The sequence below is a fragment of the Heloderma suspectum genome, chromosome 3 (assembly GCF_057233095.1).
Source record: "Heloderma suspectum isolate Gila_16-S chromosome 3, 16-S_ref, whole genome shotgun sequence".
Taxonomy (NCBI): Eukaryota; Metazoa; Chordata; class Lepidosauria; order Squamata; family Helodermatidae; genus Heloderma; species Heloderma suspectum.
Genome location: NC_139460.1, coordinates 329,919,080 through 329,934,165, shown reverse-complemented (window position 1 = coordinate 329,934,165; position 15,086 = coordinate 329,919,080). Strand labels below are relative to the sequence as shown.

At 45.6% G+C, this 15,086-nt stretch overlaps 1 protein-coding gene across 9 annotated transcripts in view; it reads left to right on the top strand.

The window, feature by feature from the left end:
- The window catches only part of ATP13A3 (ATPase 13A3), a 132,852-nt gene that overhangs the window by 31,218 nt on the left and 86,548 nt on the right, over positions 1-15,086 (top strand). For all 9 annotated transcript variants that reach the window (XR_014789680.1, XR_014789679.1, XM_084847833.1 and 6 more), the window contains exons 2-4: positions 6,572-6,663; positions 12,986-13,159; positions 14,147-14,332. Coding sequence is in view for 7 of the 9 variants with exons in the window: in XM_084847833.1 (XP_084703959.1) it covers positions 6,616-6,663; positions 12,986-13,159; positions 14,147-14,332 (408 nt within the window). In the remaining 2 variants the exon portion in view is untranslated. The remainder of the gene's footprint in view (positions 1-6,571; positions 6,664-12,985; positions 13,160-14,146; positions 14,333-15,086) is intronic.

Sequence of the window (15,086 nt, the reverse complement as noted above, 5' to 3'; positions counted from 1 at the left end):
ATCTGTGAAGTGCTGGCGCCTGCCTCACCATTTTTGTGTCTTGCATTGTGTGTTTGCTCCAGGTCTGAGCACAAAGCTACCCATTGTACAGGCAAGGAAGGGTTTGGTCGGCAGCATAATATCCTAAATGCTTTTTGTTCTGGAGATAACATCAGGGCTTAGCATGCACATGGGGCTGGGGCCTCAGCCCCTAGTGGCCCACTGGCACACTTTGAATAGAGTGCGCTGCACCAGCAGTCTGGGGGCTGTGCTCACATCCTCTGTCCCAGCCCATTCAAGCTTCCCATTGTTGTTTTTGGGGTGGTTTAAAAACACCCACAGACCCTGCAAGGCAAGCGATGCCAAATGCTCTCCTGATAAGCTGCCTTTGGAGACGCTCTTTTTTAAGAGTTTAGACAAAATAGTTCATTGGCGGGACTTCCCTTGCAGATAGAGTGCTGGCTGTTGGGAGCTGCTTCACGCAAGTCTGAGTAATAAAAGCAGGGGAGGCGGACTGCCTGTGGGAGCTGCTGGGGAGAGGAGCGCCTGCCCGCCTGCCTGCCTGCCTGCCGCCTTAAGTCGCCTTTCATCTGCTCTCCTCAGGACAGGTGCTTTCCTGGTGCTGTTGATGGTGCCGCGTGGATTCTCATGAGACTGTATCAGTGATAGTAGAGACACTGAGTTGCTGTGCTCAAGGGCTCAAGCTCTAGCTTAGAAAGGAGCGGAGGACATAGGAGATAGTGAACAAGGAGCAGGGACCCGGTGGTGTTTTCTTAAACCCTTAGTGTCTCACATAATTCTGTGATCCTTGAATATCTTGCCGTGCAGATAAAGTACCTCTAATTTGGCCAACAATGACATTCAAGAAGTGATGTTGCAGAGGTCCAGTGGATGGGATTCTGGTTGTTTTTTGGGCTGTCCATGTTTACTTTCAGAGTTCAAAGTTACTGGAAAACGTAGTTTTACTTTTTCCCCTCAACCTTCCAAACTTATATGTCCAAAGTTGGGTATGCTTTTTAAGAATGCCTAATAGTGAAACCATGTTGTGATTATAAAATAATGTTACTCATTGACAAGCTGTATACTTATTAGAAAGTGTTTTCTCCTTTCTCTGTTGGGTGTTGATTTTTTATATGTCCTGATGTGTAGTTGATAGCGCTCTTACCTGTATGAGTGGAGCTGGGGGTTCTGATCATTTTAGAAAGAAGTGACGAAATGTTGCAGGTTGGAGTGATCCTGTTCACTGTTCCAGTCAGCCAGTCAGCCAGGCTCTCATTTCAGATACTCCATTCCATTTTCCCTCCCACCTGGTTTTCCACCCCCCCCCCCCGGTCAATTAGCATTCTATTGGCACTGAGCATGATAAGTCCTTTTTGGGCTGTTTTGCCACCGTGTCCTGGGGAGCGTGCTATACAGCAGTTGTGTATGTGCATGCGTGTGTTTTGTGATGCTTTGCCTTCACTTGTCTAGTTCTTCCCTGTTGAGGGTCGGGTTAGCGAAGACTCTTTGTTTTCTGTTTTGTTCTGCTAGCACCGCTGTTTCTGAATCTTTTATGTAGATTGGAGCCTTCTTACTCCATGGAGTTCACTTGCTTCTCTCTTGATGGCTTTGGGGTTGTCCCTGCAGTGTTCTAAGGGGACTAGAGCAGGATTCTGGCCTCTAACGGTTGATGAGGGTGCCTGCTGTCATTTGTATTATTAGTGCTGGTGAACGGATGTTGCCCCTCTTGAGTATTGCCAGACACTGAGCTTCTCACAGCAGCATGAGATGTCAAGAGCTGCCTTGGGCTTGTTGCATTCCTCTGTCTCAAAAGCTTTTCTTCCTCCTCCCCACAGATCAAGTGGCATTGTGTCTTTCCCTTAGCAGCTGATCTATAGTTGTTTACAGAGTAGTTGGTTGCTGAACGCTACACTAACACTGCAGCAACAGTATTTTGTGTTCTCTGGATCAGCATCCTTCGGGATGGTGTCCCTTTGGAGGCCTTACCTTCACCTTTGCCCTGCTTGACTAGTTTCTGAGGGTGGGAAGGAGCAGCAGGGATGTTCTGATCTCGTAAGCTAAGCAGGGTCAGCCCTGGCTAGTACTTGGATGGAAGATGGCCTGGGAATCAGGCTTCCTGCACTGAGCAGGGGGTTGGACTCGATGGTCTTGTAGGCCCCTTCCAACCCTATGATTCTGTGAGATCTGTGAGAAGTAATGTGGGCAGTTTGTGGACTGGAATAATTATGCTCAGCAGTCACACAAGCGATTTCCCCCTAGCAAGTCGTATGGATGCAGTTAATGGGGTGTGGCCAAGAAAGCAGAGTTGGCCATGAAAATATCTCCAAGGATGGAATGAATTAGTTCTGGTCTGTTTAATGGACCATTTTTCCCTCATGCATGATCCTAAACTTCGATGTAACTCCTAATTCATTTGGCATCTCAAGCCTTTGATTTGCAGAGCTGATGGAAGGGTTTGTCTGTGCGTACAAAGATCTTTGCCTGGCAGTTTGAGCCGAAAGGGCATCCTCTTGTGCATCCTGTTGAAAGCCTTTAATAAATTTAGGGCCATTAACAAGATATTTGGCCTATTTCTCTCTCTCCCCAGTTAAAGTTGAGCTCTTTAATCTGGGGTTGGGGAGATATGACCACGAGATAATGCATTTCCAATGTACTACCTGGTTGCAGTACTAAATCTTCACTGTTTTAAAGATATGATCCATACAACATATCCCCCTGCTTAAAATAACATTTTCAAGCCAAACGTTAAACTCTAGAGGCTTTCTTCAAAGGATCAGAGCCTGGTGAAATAAATTTTTAAACAACCACCACAGGTAAGCACAGGAAATGTATTTTTCCCATGGAGGCATTTTTAGCCATCTATATATGCTTAAATGCCACACCAGAATAACTTCTGAAAATGGATGTCTTAACAGGGCTAGGGGGTGGTTTGTTTTAGGGTCCAAAATTCAACTGTGGAGGACTTCTGATAATCTCAGGAGAGATTCTGAGACTGGTTTGCTAGTGTGGTGATCCCAAGGATTTCTGAGCATTTCATAGAGGATAAGGCTATCAATGACTACTGGTCTCCATCACTCTGTATTATCTTCAGTATCGGAGGCAGGATATCTCTCAGTGCCTGTTGCTGGGGAACATGGGCGGGACGGTGCCGTTGCGTTCATGTCCTGCTTGTGGGTTTCCTGTGGGCAGCTTGTTGGCCACTGTGTGAACAGAACGGTGGACTAGATGGACCCTTGGTCTGATCCAGCACGGCTCATCTTATGATCTGCTGGCAGATCTGCTCCACTGGGGAAGGAAGATCCACCAGCGGAGGGGCTAAAAAGGGGGCAGGGTATGTGCGGAGAACACTTGCACCACATTCAAACCCCCTCCATTCTCTCCCCATTTTGAACACCTAGCGGTACTCGTGCTTGGTTTGTGGGTTTCCCAGAGGCGTCTGGTTGGCCACTGTACAAAGAGAATGCTGGACGAGATAGGCCTTTGGTCTGATCCAGCACAGCTGTTATGTGGTTGCTCCAGCCACGATCAATTTGATACATTTGGGAGGCTTAGATGCAGCATGTACTGTGCTAAAACTGAGAGAAGCCCCCCCCTCCCCCTGCAGCCCCATGCATGTGTGGGACCCAGCTGAACTCTGTGGTAGTTCTGGAGGTGGGAGGGTAGCAGGGGTTTGCCTGCATGTTTCGCAGAGCAGCATCAAAACCCAGCATGTATTAAACACGCATCTTGTGTCCTGTTGCCAAAACGACTGCATGGCAGTTGCCGCAGCTCTCATGCTGATTCAGTGTGACCTGCTGATCATCACCACAACCCGCGGCTCCCGTGTGCAGCCTCCACTGATCCTCCAGCGTTCTGCATGGCACATTGGAGAACAGCCACCCTGCACCTTCACAGGAGGAGCATGTGCAGCGCCCCTTGCAATGATGGATACAAGAAGTATTGCTGGAGTCCAAAGCCCATAGCAGAACAAGATAAGACTCCTGTAAACAATAAAAGGCTTACCTAATATGACCAAAAATCACAGGTTTAAAATCAACACCTACGGCATGGGAGAAAATGTTAACATTAAAAACCATCATTGCAATGGGTATCTTTACATTTTATTATGTATAAAGCACCTAAAATCACTACTTCCAGAGGGGTACACAACTTCAAACTATATCAGGCCCTGCCTACAGGCTGGGAACCTCTTCCTGCCCTTATGGGAAGGTAACTGAACATATTTCACACTGGGAAGTGACCAAAGACATTGTATGCCTATGAAGCAGAAGTGGTCATCAGGGACTCTGCACCTCTCCTAGTTCCTTTTAGGGGACCCTTAGTGAGAAGAAGTTACTGAGGGGAGTTGGTGACTGGAAGAGAGCAAATCTGAGTGATGCCGGTTCCACCTTCCTTACGTGGCTCATGATTCTCCTCTCTGTTACTTCTTGCATTAGCTGTCAGCATTGCTCTTTTTAGGAAGGGGCTCATCCAGACACCAGCCTTTTTATTGTGTATTTGTAGGAATTTAAATTTTGTTGGTATTGTACCTTGGATTTATTTTATAATGAAAATAAATTTTATAAATAAATCTAGTGACTTAGCATAGCTCCCACCTGAATTTCTGGGCGCCCCTTGAACCCAAAGCACATGGGAGGCCTGCCCAAACTAGGCTTAATATTGGCTGAAGTATTGGCAGGTATTGCTTGGACTGCTCATCTGTATTGTTTGATTCACACTTGTAAGACTTTGAGTCTTCATCTTTGTATTTTAAATACTCACTGTTAGGGGCTCAACCAGTATTGATTCAGTGGTGGCAGAGCGACTTTACTGAACACATTTAAAAGGCAAAATATCCCTGTAACATATTACGGCAAAGATGGAGTGATGGTGAGTGCAAGATCTATCCTGACATTCTAAATGCAGGTGGTAAATGTCAAAAGGATCTAGCATCAGATCCATCTCCCATAAAGTTTTTCTGGGAGGAAGAGCAATTAAGAACTCTGTCTGTCTGTGAAGAATATTTTTAGGACCACACCCTCATAAGGCGGCTTCCAACATACTAAAACACAATATACAGTAGGATTTATAATAATTGCCATAAAAACAACAATAGAGTCCAACAACAACGAGACAGCAATATGAGTAATAAAATATCCTGCCTAACATGATAACACTAAAAATTAAGTAAAATAGACTGAAAATATTTTGCTTTAATTTAAATTTTGGAAGAGAGCAAATCTGACTTGGATCTTTATGCGTTGCACAGGGGTGAGAGATTTGTGACACATAACTCCTCCTCTTCCAAAATGTACAGTCAGCCTCCCACCACATGGTTTCAATATTTTCAGATTAAGAACTTAATCTGGAGGATACAGAGTGAATGCAAAGTAATGCACACTTTTATTATGTTTGCACATACTTTGTTAATATAAAAACATATAATGGGCATCTTGTTAAAAGGTATATTTTGCTGAACTTGCTATTGTCTGGAAATATCATAGAATCATAGAATAGTAGGGTTGGAAGGGGCCTACAAGGCCATCGAGTCCAACCCCCCTGCTCAGTGCAGGAATCCAAGTCAGAGCATCCCTGACAGATGGCTGTCCAGCCTCGTCTTGAAGGCCTCCAGTGTGGGAGAGCCCACCACCTCCCTAGGTCATATCAGAGGCTATGATATAAGGTTTAGGAGAAGGTATAGTGAAGGCCCTGTGGGAAATTGTTTGTAGGATGTGCCCAACAATTTCGCCAAATATAGCAATGAAGGGAAGCTTTATTCCAAGAGTATGATATGGGAGTGATAATTTTTTAAAAATGTAGCACACAGCCGCAAGTTAGTGTTTCCATAAAGAAGATGGCTTGTGTGGTGGTAAAATTATACAAAGCTTTTGGATAGATGTCCAAATTCAAGATCTTATGGAAGATGTTTTTCACAGGTGGTAATATTTAATGAGTTGCTTTTGGTGAATTTGTTGGTGGGTACAAAATCTATGGTGGCAAAAAATGGGTAATATCCTATGATACCAATCAACTGAAGATTAATGTAGGAAAATATGGAATGTTGTGATAACTTAACTGTATCAGGGCACATGCAGGTAGAGAAGGAACACACTGACCACTTTTGGGAGCAGTGGAGGAAATACTTACCGAATGGGAGCAGAAAATACCCCAAGAAGGAGTTCCAGTGTTGTAGGTTTGAGCTGGTTTGCCTGGTTGACAGTATTTGTTAGTACGTACCTGGAAATCCTTTTTATCTTCTGTATATTAAAAAAAAAATTGAAAATGCAATTCAAGTTTTAGAAAAACACACACAATTCAGTGTATGTCAAGAGTTTCACACCAAAATTTTACTATATCCATTTTATTTAGATCTAGCCATGAACCAAATGTCCAGCTCCAATGATGTTTCTTATGTGTGCATGCTGCTGTTGGCTATTTGTGGTGAAGCTGAAATTTAGGGAGAATATTATTTTTATGCATGTTAACACAAATTGGATGTGTATGGTATGGTACTGGGGAATACCTGGAGAAAGTATATGCAACAGCGGCAGAATGAGCAAATCTTTGTAAAATGTTTCTTAAAAGCTTGTTTTTCCTCTCTTCCTCACTACAGATCTTCCTGTGTCTGACACTGAGAAGCTCAACATCACGGTGAACATGGAAAATGAGGAAAAGGTGGTCAACAAAGGTGACGAAGATGAGATGGTAATTGGTTTTATGGTCTAGTTACTTAATCTTTAAAAGACCTTTGTTTGCTATCTGGAGCTGGAGGAAATGGTTAAAACTGAGATTAATAATACTGAACAATCTTTGTGGGACTTTCTGTAAACAAATGCTGGTTTTAGGACAGAAATGCTTGTATTCTTTCTAGACACTCCTTCACTGAAGAGGTGAAGCAAAGTTTTGTCTGGGACAGCAGCTGCTCAGCTGAGCCTGGGAGTTTCTGTTCCCTCCTCACAGGTTGCGTCCGAGGATCTGGTGTCTGTGCCATTGCCATGGACTTGTCCTCACAGCTTTTCCTTGGCCTCTGCCTCTCATCAGCAACAGTCTGTGCCGTGGTTGGGGGCATTCAGCTCTTTGCTTTTAGTCCAAAGGAGAGTTTCAGAAGGACCTCTCCAAACTTGGGTGAATGGGCCACAAAAGATAAATGTTTGTTTGTTTGTTTGTTTGTTTGAAGCATGTTTGCCCCAAAAGACACCCAAAGCAGCTTACATGTAATCAGTGAAAACAAGATCGTCTCTGCCTGCAAGTCTCATGAACTAAGAAGAGTTGGCACAAAAGGAAAAATGGGTGGGGAGGAAAGAGGAAAAAACAAACCAAGGCACCAGTTTGTAAAGTTAAATTGTAGTACTTATGATGACCATCTGGAAACAGTCCAGGCTGAGGAGGGCTCTGATGGAGCCGGTTTTCCAGCAAAGCTAATGGACCCTTCTCATAGAATCATAGAACGGTAGGGTTGGAAGGGGCCTACAAGACCATCGAGTCCACCCCCTTGCTCAACGCAGGAATCCAAGTCAGAGCATCCCTGACAGATGGCTGTCAAGCCTCATCTTGAATGCCTCCAGTGTGGGAGAGCCCACCACCTCCCTAGGTAATTGGTTCCATTGTCAAATTGCTCTAACAGTCAGGCATTTTTTCCTGATGTTCAGCTGGAATCTGGCTTCCTGTAACTTATCATAGAATCATATCATAGAATAGTAGGGTTGGAAGGGGCCTACAAGGCCATCGAGTCCAACCCCCTGCTCAATGCAGGAATCCAAGTCAGAGCATCCCTGACAGATGGCTGTCCAGCCTCGTCTTGAAGGCCTCCAGTGTGGGAGAGCCCACCATTCTGTGTCCTGCACTCTGGGATGATTGAGAAGAGATCCTGGCCTTCCTCTCTGTGACAACCTTTCAAGTACTTGAAGAGTGCTATCCTATCTCCCCTCAGTCTTCTCAAGGCTAAACATACCCATTTATTTCAGTCTCTCTTCATAGGGCTTTGTTTCCAGTCCCCATCACATTGTTGGCTCATATTCAGCTTGTGACCTACAACAATTCCAAGATCCTTCCCGCTTGTAGTATTGTTGAGCCATGTGTCCTCCATCTTGTAACTGTGCATTTGGTTTCTTTTTCCTAGATGCAGAACTTGGCATTTATCCCTGTTAAATGTCATTCTGTTGTTTTCTGCCCAGTGCTCCAGTCTATCAAGATCACTTTGAATTTTGTTTCTGTTTTCCAAAGTATTAGCTATCCTGCCCAATTTTGTGTCATCTGCAGAAGATCCCATTGATAAGCACTCTTAGAGTCCGATTCTGTAGCCAACTGTGGATCCATCAGATGGTTGTTTCATGTAGCCCACTTTGAGCTAGTTTGCTCATCAGGAGATCATGGGGCACTTTGTCAAAAGCTTTGCTGAAGTCGAGGTATATGATGTCTACAGCATTCCCACAGTCTACAAGGGAGGTTACTTGATCAAAAAATGAGATCAGGTTTGTCTGGCAGGATTTGTTCTTGACAAATCCATGTTGGCTTCGAGTGATCACTGCATTGTTTTCTCCCTCTGCTACAGCTTGATGGAATGGCTGTCAGGTGATGTGTTCAGTGTAAGCTACTGAAAAGTGATGCAAATGGAGCAAAACATATTAATTTCATATTAATTTCAGAAACTGATGAGATATGAGCTGGCCGTGACTGACCAGAATCAGATCTTGGGGGCTGGGGAAGGGAGGGCGCTGATAGGGTCATTGTGTACCTGGATCTTCAAAACACTTAGGTTCCTTAGCAAACTTAGATTCCTTAGTCATGGGATAAGAGGGCAAGTCCTCTTATGAATCAATACGTGGTTAATGAAGCAGATAGTAGGAATAAATAGACAGTTCTCACAGTGGGGAAAAGTGTAGGTCCCCCAAGAATCTGTGCTCGGAAAGATACTTTTTAACTTGTTCATAAATTATCTGGTGTTAAGGTTGAGTAACATGGTGGCCACATTTGCGGATGATACCAAATTACTCATGGTAGTAAAAACCAAATGGAATTGTGAAGAGCTCCAAATGGATCGCTTCAAACTGAAAGAACAGGTGTTAAAATGGCAAATGCCATTCAGTGTAAACAAGTGTAATGTGATGCACACTGGGGCAAAAAAGCCCAACTTCACATGTATGCTGATGTAGTCTGAGATGGCTGTGACTGGCCCGGGAAGGAATCTTGGGGCCATGGTGCATAGCTCAGTGAAAATGTTGACCCAGTGTGAAGCTGCTGTGAAAAGGGCAAATTCCATGTTGGGGACCATTGGAAAGGAATCAGAAAATAAAACTGCAAGTATCATACTGCCCTTAGAAAAATGTATGATGCAACTACACTTGGAATGCTGTGTATAGTTCTTGTCAATGTACTTTAGAAAGGTTATTATAGAGGTGGAAAAGGGCAACCAAAATGCTCCCATATGAGGAACGGTTACAGTGTTTAGGGTTCTTTAGTTTAGAAAAGTGAGTAAGGGGGACACACAGTAGAGATTTATAGAATTATGCAGAATCATGCGCGGTGTTGAGAAAGCGGATAGGGAGAGGTTTTTCTCCTTCTAATCATACTAGAATGAAGCCGAGTGGTGGAAGATTCAGGACAGATCAAAGGAAGGACTTCTTCACATAGTGCATGTTTAAACTATGGAATTGGGGAGCCCAAGATGGACTGAGGGCCATTAAACTGGATGGCCTTAGAAGGGGATGAGGCAAATTCATAGAGGAGGAGAAGGCTATCAATCCATGGCTATTAATCCTGATGGCCATATATTACCTCCAGTATCAGGGCAGTCGGCCTCGATATACCAGTTGCTGGGAAACTTGGGCGGGAGGGTGCTGTTGTGCGTGTGTCCTGCTTGTGAGCTTCCCATCCTGGTCTGGGCTTCCCAGTGGGGCACCTGACTGGCCACGGTGGGAGCAGAATGCTGTGCCAGACGAGCCTGTGGTCTGATCCAGCAGGGCTCTTCTTATGTTTCTTTGCCTGATGGCAGCACATGGCAGTTCTGCCACTAAGCGGAATAGGCCTGGCACTGAGCACTGCCTACGGGGGAGACCGCCTGGGAACGCTAAGCTCTTTGGAGGGAAAAGAGAGCATGAGTGTAACCAGTAGGAGGCAACCCTGCTGGGCGGACAGTTATGAGCTTCTGTTTGCAATGTGATGGCATCTGCCTGACCCAAGAGAGAGGCTGGGATTGCTTTATGCCCTCCATGGCCAGGATGCTTGAATCATAGAATAGTAGGGTTGGAAGGGGCCTACAAGGCCATCGAGTCCAACTCCCTGCTCAATGCAGGAATCCAAGTCAGAGCATCCCTGACAGATGGCTGTCCAGCCTCGTCTTGAAGGCCTCCACTGTGGGAGAGCCCACCGCCTCCCTAGGGAATTGGTTCCATTGTCGTATTGCTCTAACAGTCAGGACGTTTTTCCTGACATTCAGCCAGAATCTGGCTTCCTGTAACTTGAGCCCATTATTCCATGTCCTGCACTCTGGGATGATCGAGAAGGGATCCTGGCTTCCTCTCTGTGACAACCTTTCAAGTACTTGAAGAGTGCTATCCTATCTCCCCTCAGTCTTCTCTTCTTAAGGCTAAATATGCCCAGTTCTTTCAATCCCTCCTCATAGGGCTTTATTTCCAGTCCCCTGATCATCTTTGTTGCCCTCCTCTGAACCCTCTCCAGTTTGTCTGCATCCTTCTGAAAGTGTGGTGCCCAGAACTGGACACAGTACTCCAGGTGAGGCCTAACCAGTGCTGAGGAGAGGGGAACTAGTACTTCCCGGGATTTGGAAGCTATGCTTCTATTAATGCAGCCCAAAATGGCATTGGCCTTTTTTGCAGCCACATCACATTGTTGGCTCATATTCAGCTTGTGATCAGCAACAATTCCAAGATCTTTCTCGCGTGTAGTGTTGTTGAGCCACATATCCCCCATCTTGTAACTGTGCATTTGGTTTCTTTTTCCTTGGTGCAGAACTTGGCATTAATCCCTATTAAATGTCATTCTGTTGTTTTCTGCCCAGCGCTCCACTCTATCAAGATCACTTTGAATTTTGTTTCTGTCTTCCAAAGTATTAGCTATCCCACCCAATTTTGTGTCATCTGCGAATCTGATCAGCATTCCCTGCACCACCTCCTCCAAGTCATTAATAACAATGTTGAAGAGCACTGGGCCCAGGACTGAGCCCTGTGGTACCCCGCTCATTACCTCTCCCCAGTTTGAGACGATCCCATTGATAAGCACTCTTTGAGTCCGATTCTGTAGCCAACTGTGGATCCACTGGATCGTTGTTTCATCTAGCCCACTTTGAGCTAGTTTGCTCATCAGGATATCATGGGGCACTTTGTCGAAAGCTTTGCTGAAGTCGAGGTATATGATGTCTGCAGCATTCCCACGGTCCACGAGGGAGGTGACTTGATCAAAAAATGAGATCAGGGTTTGTTCTTGACAAATCCATTTTGGCTTCGAGTCATCACTGCGTTGTTTTCAAGGTGTTTTCAGATGGATTGCTTTATCATCTGCTCCAGAATTTCCCCAGGGATTGATGTGAGACTGACGGGTCTGTAGTTCCCAGGTTCCTCCTTTTTACCCTTTTTGAAGAGAGGGACAACATGAGCCCCCCTCCAGTCCTCTGGCACTTCCCCCGTCCTCCATGATTGCTCGAAGAGAATAGACAGCAGATAGACCTGCTCTCTACGGTCCAGGTCACAGCCAGCAGTTTTCCTGGCTGTAGCTGCTCTTTGGGGTCTCCGGTGCGTTTCTGTTTCTGTTGAATAAATAGCGCTGCTTAGATGTATTTGTATCATATATTCTTGTTCTGGGTTCTTTTGTCTCTGGTTGTTTGTTTCATCCCCAGTTTGGTCTGCTTTGTAATTTTTAAGTGGGCACGCACTGGAAAAAAAGCTGCTGTGGCTGCTGCTATTCTGTTCCCCAGTTTTCTGGATGGGGATGATGCTGAGTGTCCCAGCCGAACTATGCCATGCCGCCTTCTCTCCACTGTACACATGGCCTCTGATAGCAGTGGCACTTCTGGAGAGACAGCAGGGCAAAACAGGGTTTGCTTCATGCTGGAACGCTGTTGTGGTGACGTGGTGTGACAGTTACTCCCTATGTCTTAGTTTTTAGCATTTGTCTTCTGTGTATCATGTGCAAAGTATTTCACTGGACTGGTGTCATAACATGAAATAGTCGGCAAACCCCATCATTGCAGAGGCCCCATGAGCTGGCAGTCTGTTCAGCTGCGAGATGCTCAGGTTGAGCTGCGTTTTTGCAGACACAGCGGGAGGAGACACGTCCCTGTCTTCTATTGTCTTAGGCATTTGGAATTTGCAGAATAGGGAACAAAAGGAAACTCTCTTCCCTTGCCGGGAGTGATTTCTCCAAAATGTGTTGTTTGCCCCACTTCCACCCCATAACTGGATTACACATTACGTCCGGGACAGAGAGAACGAACTGGGGAAAAAGTTATTGACTTTATCTTTTGATTTTTAAAAAGGTGGCAGCGTTCATCCCCTTCTGTTTTCTACCCTCCTCTGACTCTCTGTGTTGTCCTTAGTGTGCTACCTGTTAAATTGCAGAATAGGGTGACTTGCCTCTTCCTACTGTCCAAGCGTGAACCAGCCTCCAGCTGGATGGGAGGCTGATAGGACCAACTGCTCTTGCAGCAAGTTGCATTTATCTGTCCTCTTGATACTTTTTTGTGCGTGGAATCTGGTTTGCTGCATCCAGGCCAAATAACTGTCTAAAGGAGTGGCTCCCACTGCAGGAATTCCCCTGTTGCTGCTGCTGCTGCAGGAAAGATGGGTGGCAGGGGAGAGCGCAGGCACCAGAATCACCATTAGTAGTAGCAGTATTACAATTAATAATAATAATAATAATTTCATTTCTGTACCGCCCAATAGCCAAGGCTCTCTGGGCAGTTCACACTTAAGACCCAAAGGGATCTTTTCTCACAGTAACAGGTTAATTCTGAGCTGTTCTGCCAAAGCTGTCAGGATGTCATTGTTTCTCTGTCTGATTTGTTTCCCTGCAGAAGATTTATGGTTATAATCCTTGCCGATGGAAGCTGGTTTTGGTGGCTGTGGGGGTGCTGTGCACTGGTGGCTTCCTCCTCCTCCTCCTCTATTGGATGCCTGAGTGGCGGGTGAAAGCAACATGCAGAAGGACTCCGCTTAGAGGTTGCAAAGTGGTGCTGCTGAGAACAACGGTAAGTTTGTACTCTCAGTCTTGAAGTGCCCCGTTTGGCAAGAGAGATGCCCATAGACTAATATATGGACAGCCTTTTCACATCAATGTTATTACATGACGGTAGAGGCTTCTTGTCCATAGGGCAATCTCTTTCCCCACCTACCGCCCCTTTGTTTACTGCAGGAACTCATTAATCCTGTTTCTGGAAGCTTTCAGTCTGTCAAATGTGCCTGCTCGTAAGGCTGCTTTGAAGGAGCAGTTCTCAAGGCATGTCGCTTAGAGCTTTGGCAGCCCATGCCAAAACAATCGCATCACTTGGGCCTCGTTCTTCACACATGACTGTGCATCCGGTCTTTCCTAGGCTTAGATCTTCTCAGTGCAGGAAGCAATAACTTATGAAGCAGCCCCAATAGCGTAGCTGAGCTGGAAAAGGGCAGCCAAAGGGCTGAAGGGGCTGGAGCAACTCCGCTATGAGGAAATGTTATAGTATTTGCATCTTTTTAGCTTAGAAAGAAAGGCAGGTAAGGGGGGACATGGCAGAGCTGAATTCAGCGTTGCATGGTGTGGAGAAAGTGAATAGAGATATGATTTTCTCCCTCTCTCATAATACTAGTACCCAATAGGAAAAATCATGGAGGATAAGGCTATACATGACTACTGATACAGGACTGGAGGCACAATGTGTCTGAATGCCAGTTGCTGGGAGACGCGAGCGGGAGGGTGCTATTTATGTCTTGTTTGTGGGCATCTCATTTGGGCACCTGGGGAAACAGGAAGCTGGGTTAGAAGGGCCTTCGGTTAACCCAGCTTCAGGGCTCTTCTGAGGTCACTCTGCCCACAGGTGTCTGGGTGGAAGTCCCTTGGTGGGGCTGTGGCACCCCATCCAGCATTATGGGGTTGGCATTTTCTCAGAGACTGAATTGCCAGGAATGTTTATGCATCTTTTTGTGGAAACTCATTATGCATCATTTTTTTTTTTTTTGTCTTTTGAAAACTTTTTTTAAAGGATGAATTCCAAATCTGGTTTTGTGCAAAGGTTCGCATTGTGCTTTCTTTGGGACCCCATCCGTTGCAGACTCCAAAATATGTGTCAGAGAAGATGACAAATGGTTGCAGTCGCCATTTATGCATAAACCCCTCTGAAGAGAATGAAAATGACTTGAAGAGGTGTCCCCAGGCTCACCTGCAGGAGGTACCAATGACTTCTGAAATTGTTGCCTTCACAGCAGTCCTCCAAATGCAGCAGAATTTAAGCATGCTGGCTTCTGTCTGGTGATAACTTGGGGTCGACATCTTTCCACAAGAGGAGTCTCCTCGGGAAGAGAGTGGGGTCCTTTCTGTGTAAGAAGACAATGAGGCATCCCTACCCATACTTCTTCTCCTTCTCAGCTAGACCTCACCAGTTGGGTACTGATCCCAAAATATTTTTGCACTATCATGTGAGCACTTAGAATGGCACATCAGCCTTGCCCACATGTTGCAATCCCACCCTTTGGACACTGAGTCCACAGCGGGGACTTAGCCCAGCAGGGAGCATAGAGCACTAGGAAGCAGCCAACAAAAAGCTGTGAGTGAAACACATGAACTGCTGAGGCTGCAGGCAGACACGTTGGGGCACAGGATGGTGAAGCAGGCAAGGACCTCGTTAGAACGAGCCCAGCCTTTGCCTTTCTGGCTTAACTATATAGTAGTTCAAATTAGAGAATTAAGCCAGCCAAAGCAGGCAGGGCTACAGCAATTTTATATTTGGCTTTCAAAATTGTTACACAGGAGCCCCAGGGATGCTGGCTCCCTGATACATGTATTGCACATTATGGATTTATTGAACATTACCCTGACATTTTGGCTCAAGAATCCACTTTGTTCTGGAAGGCATAGCCAGGTTGCTGCCAGGAATGCTGTTAAGGCTCTGGAACCACCACAGAGGCAAAGGAGCCATAGAGTAT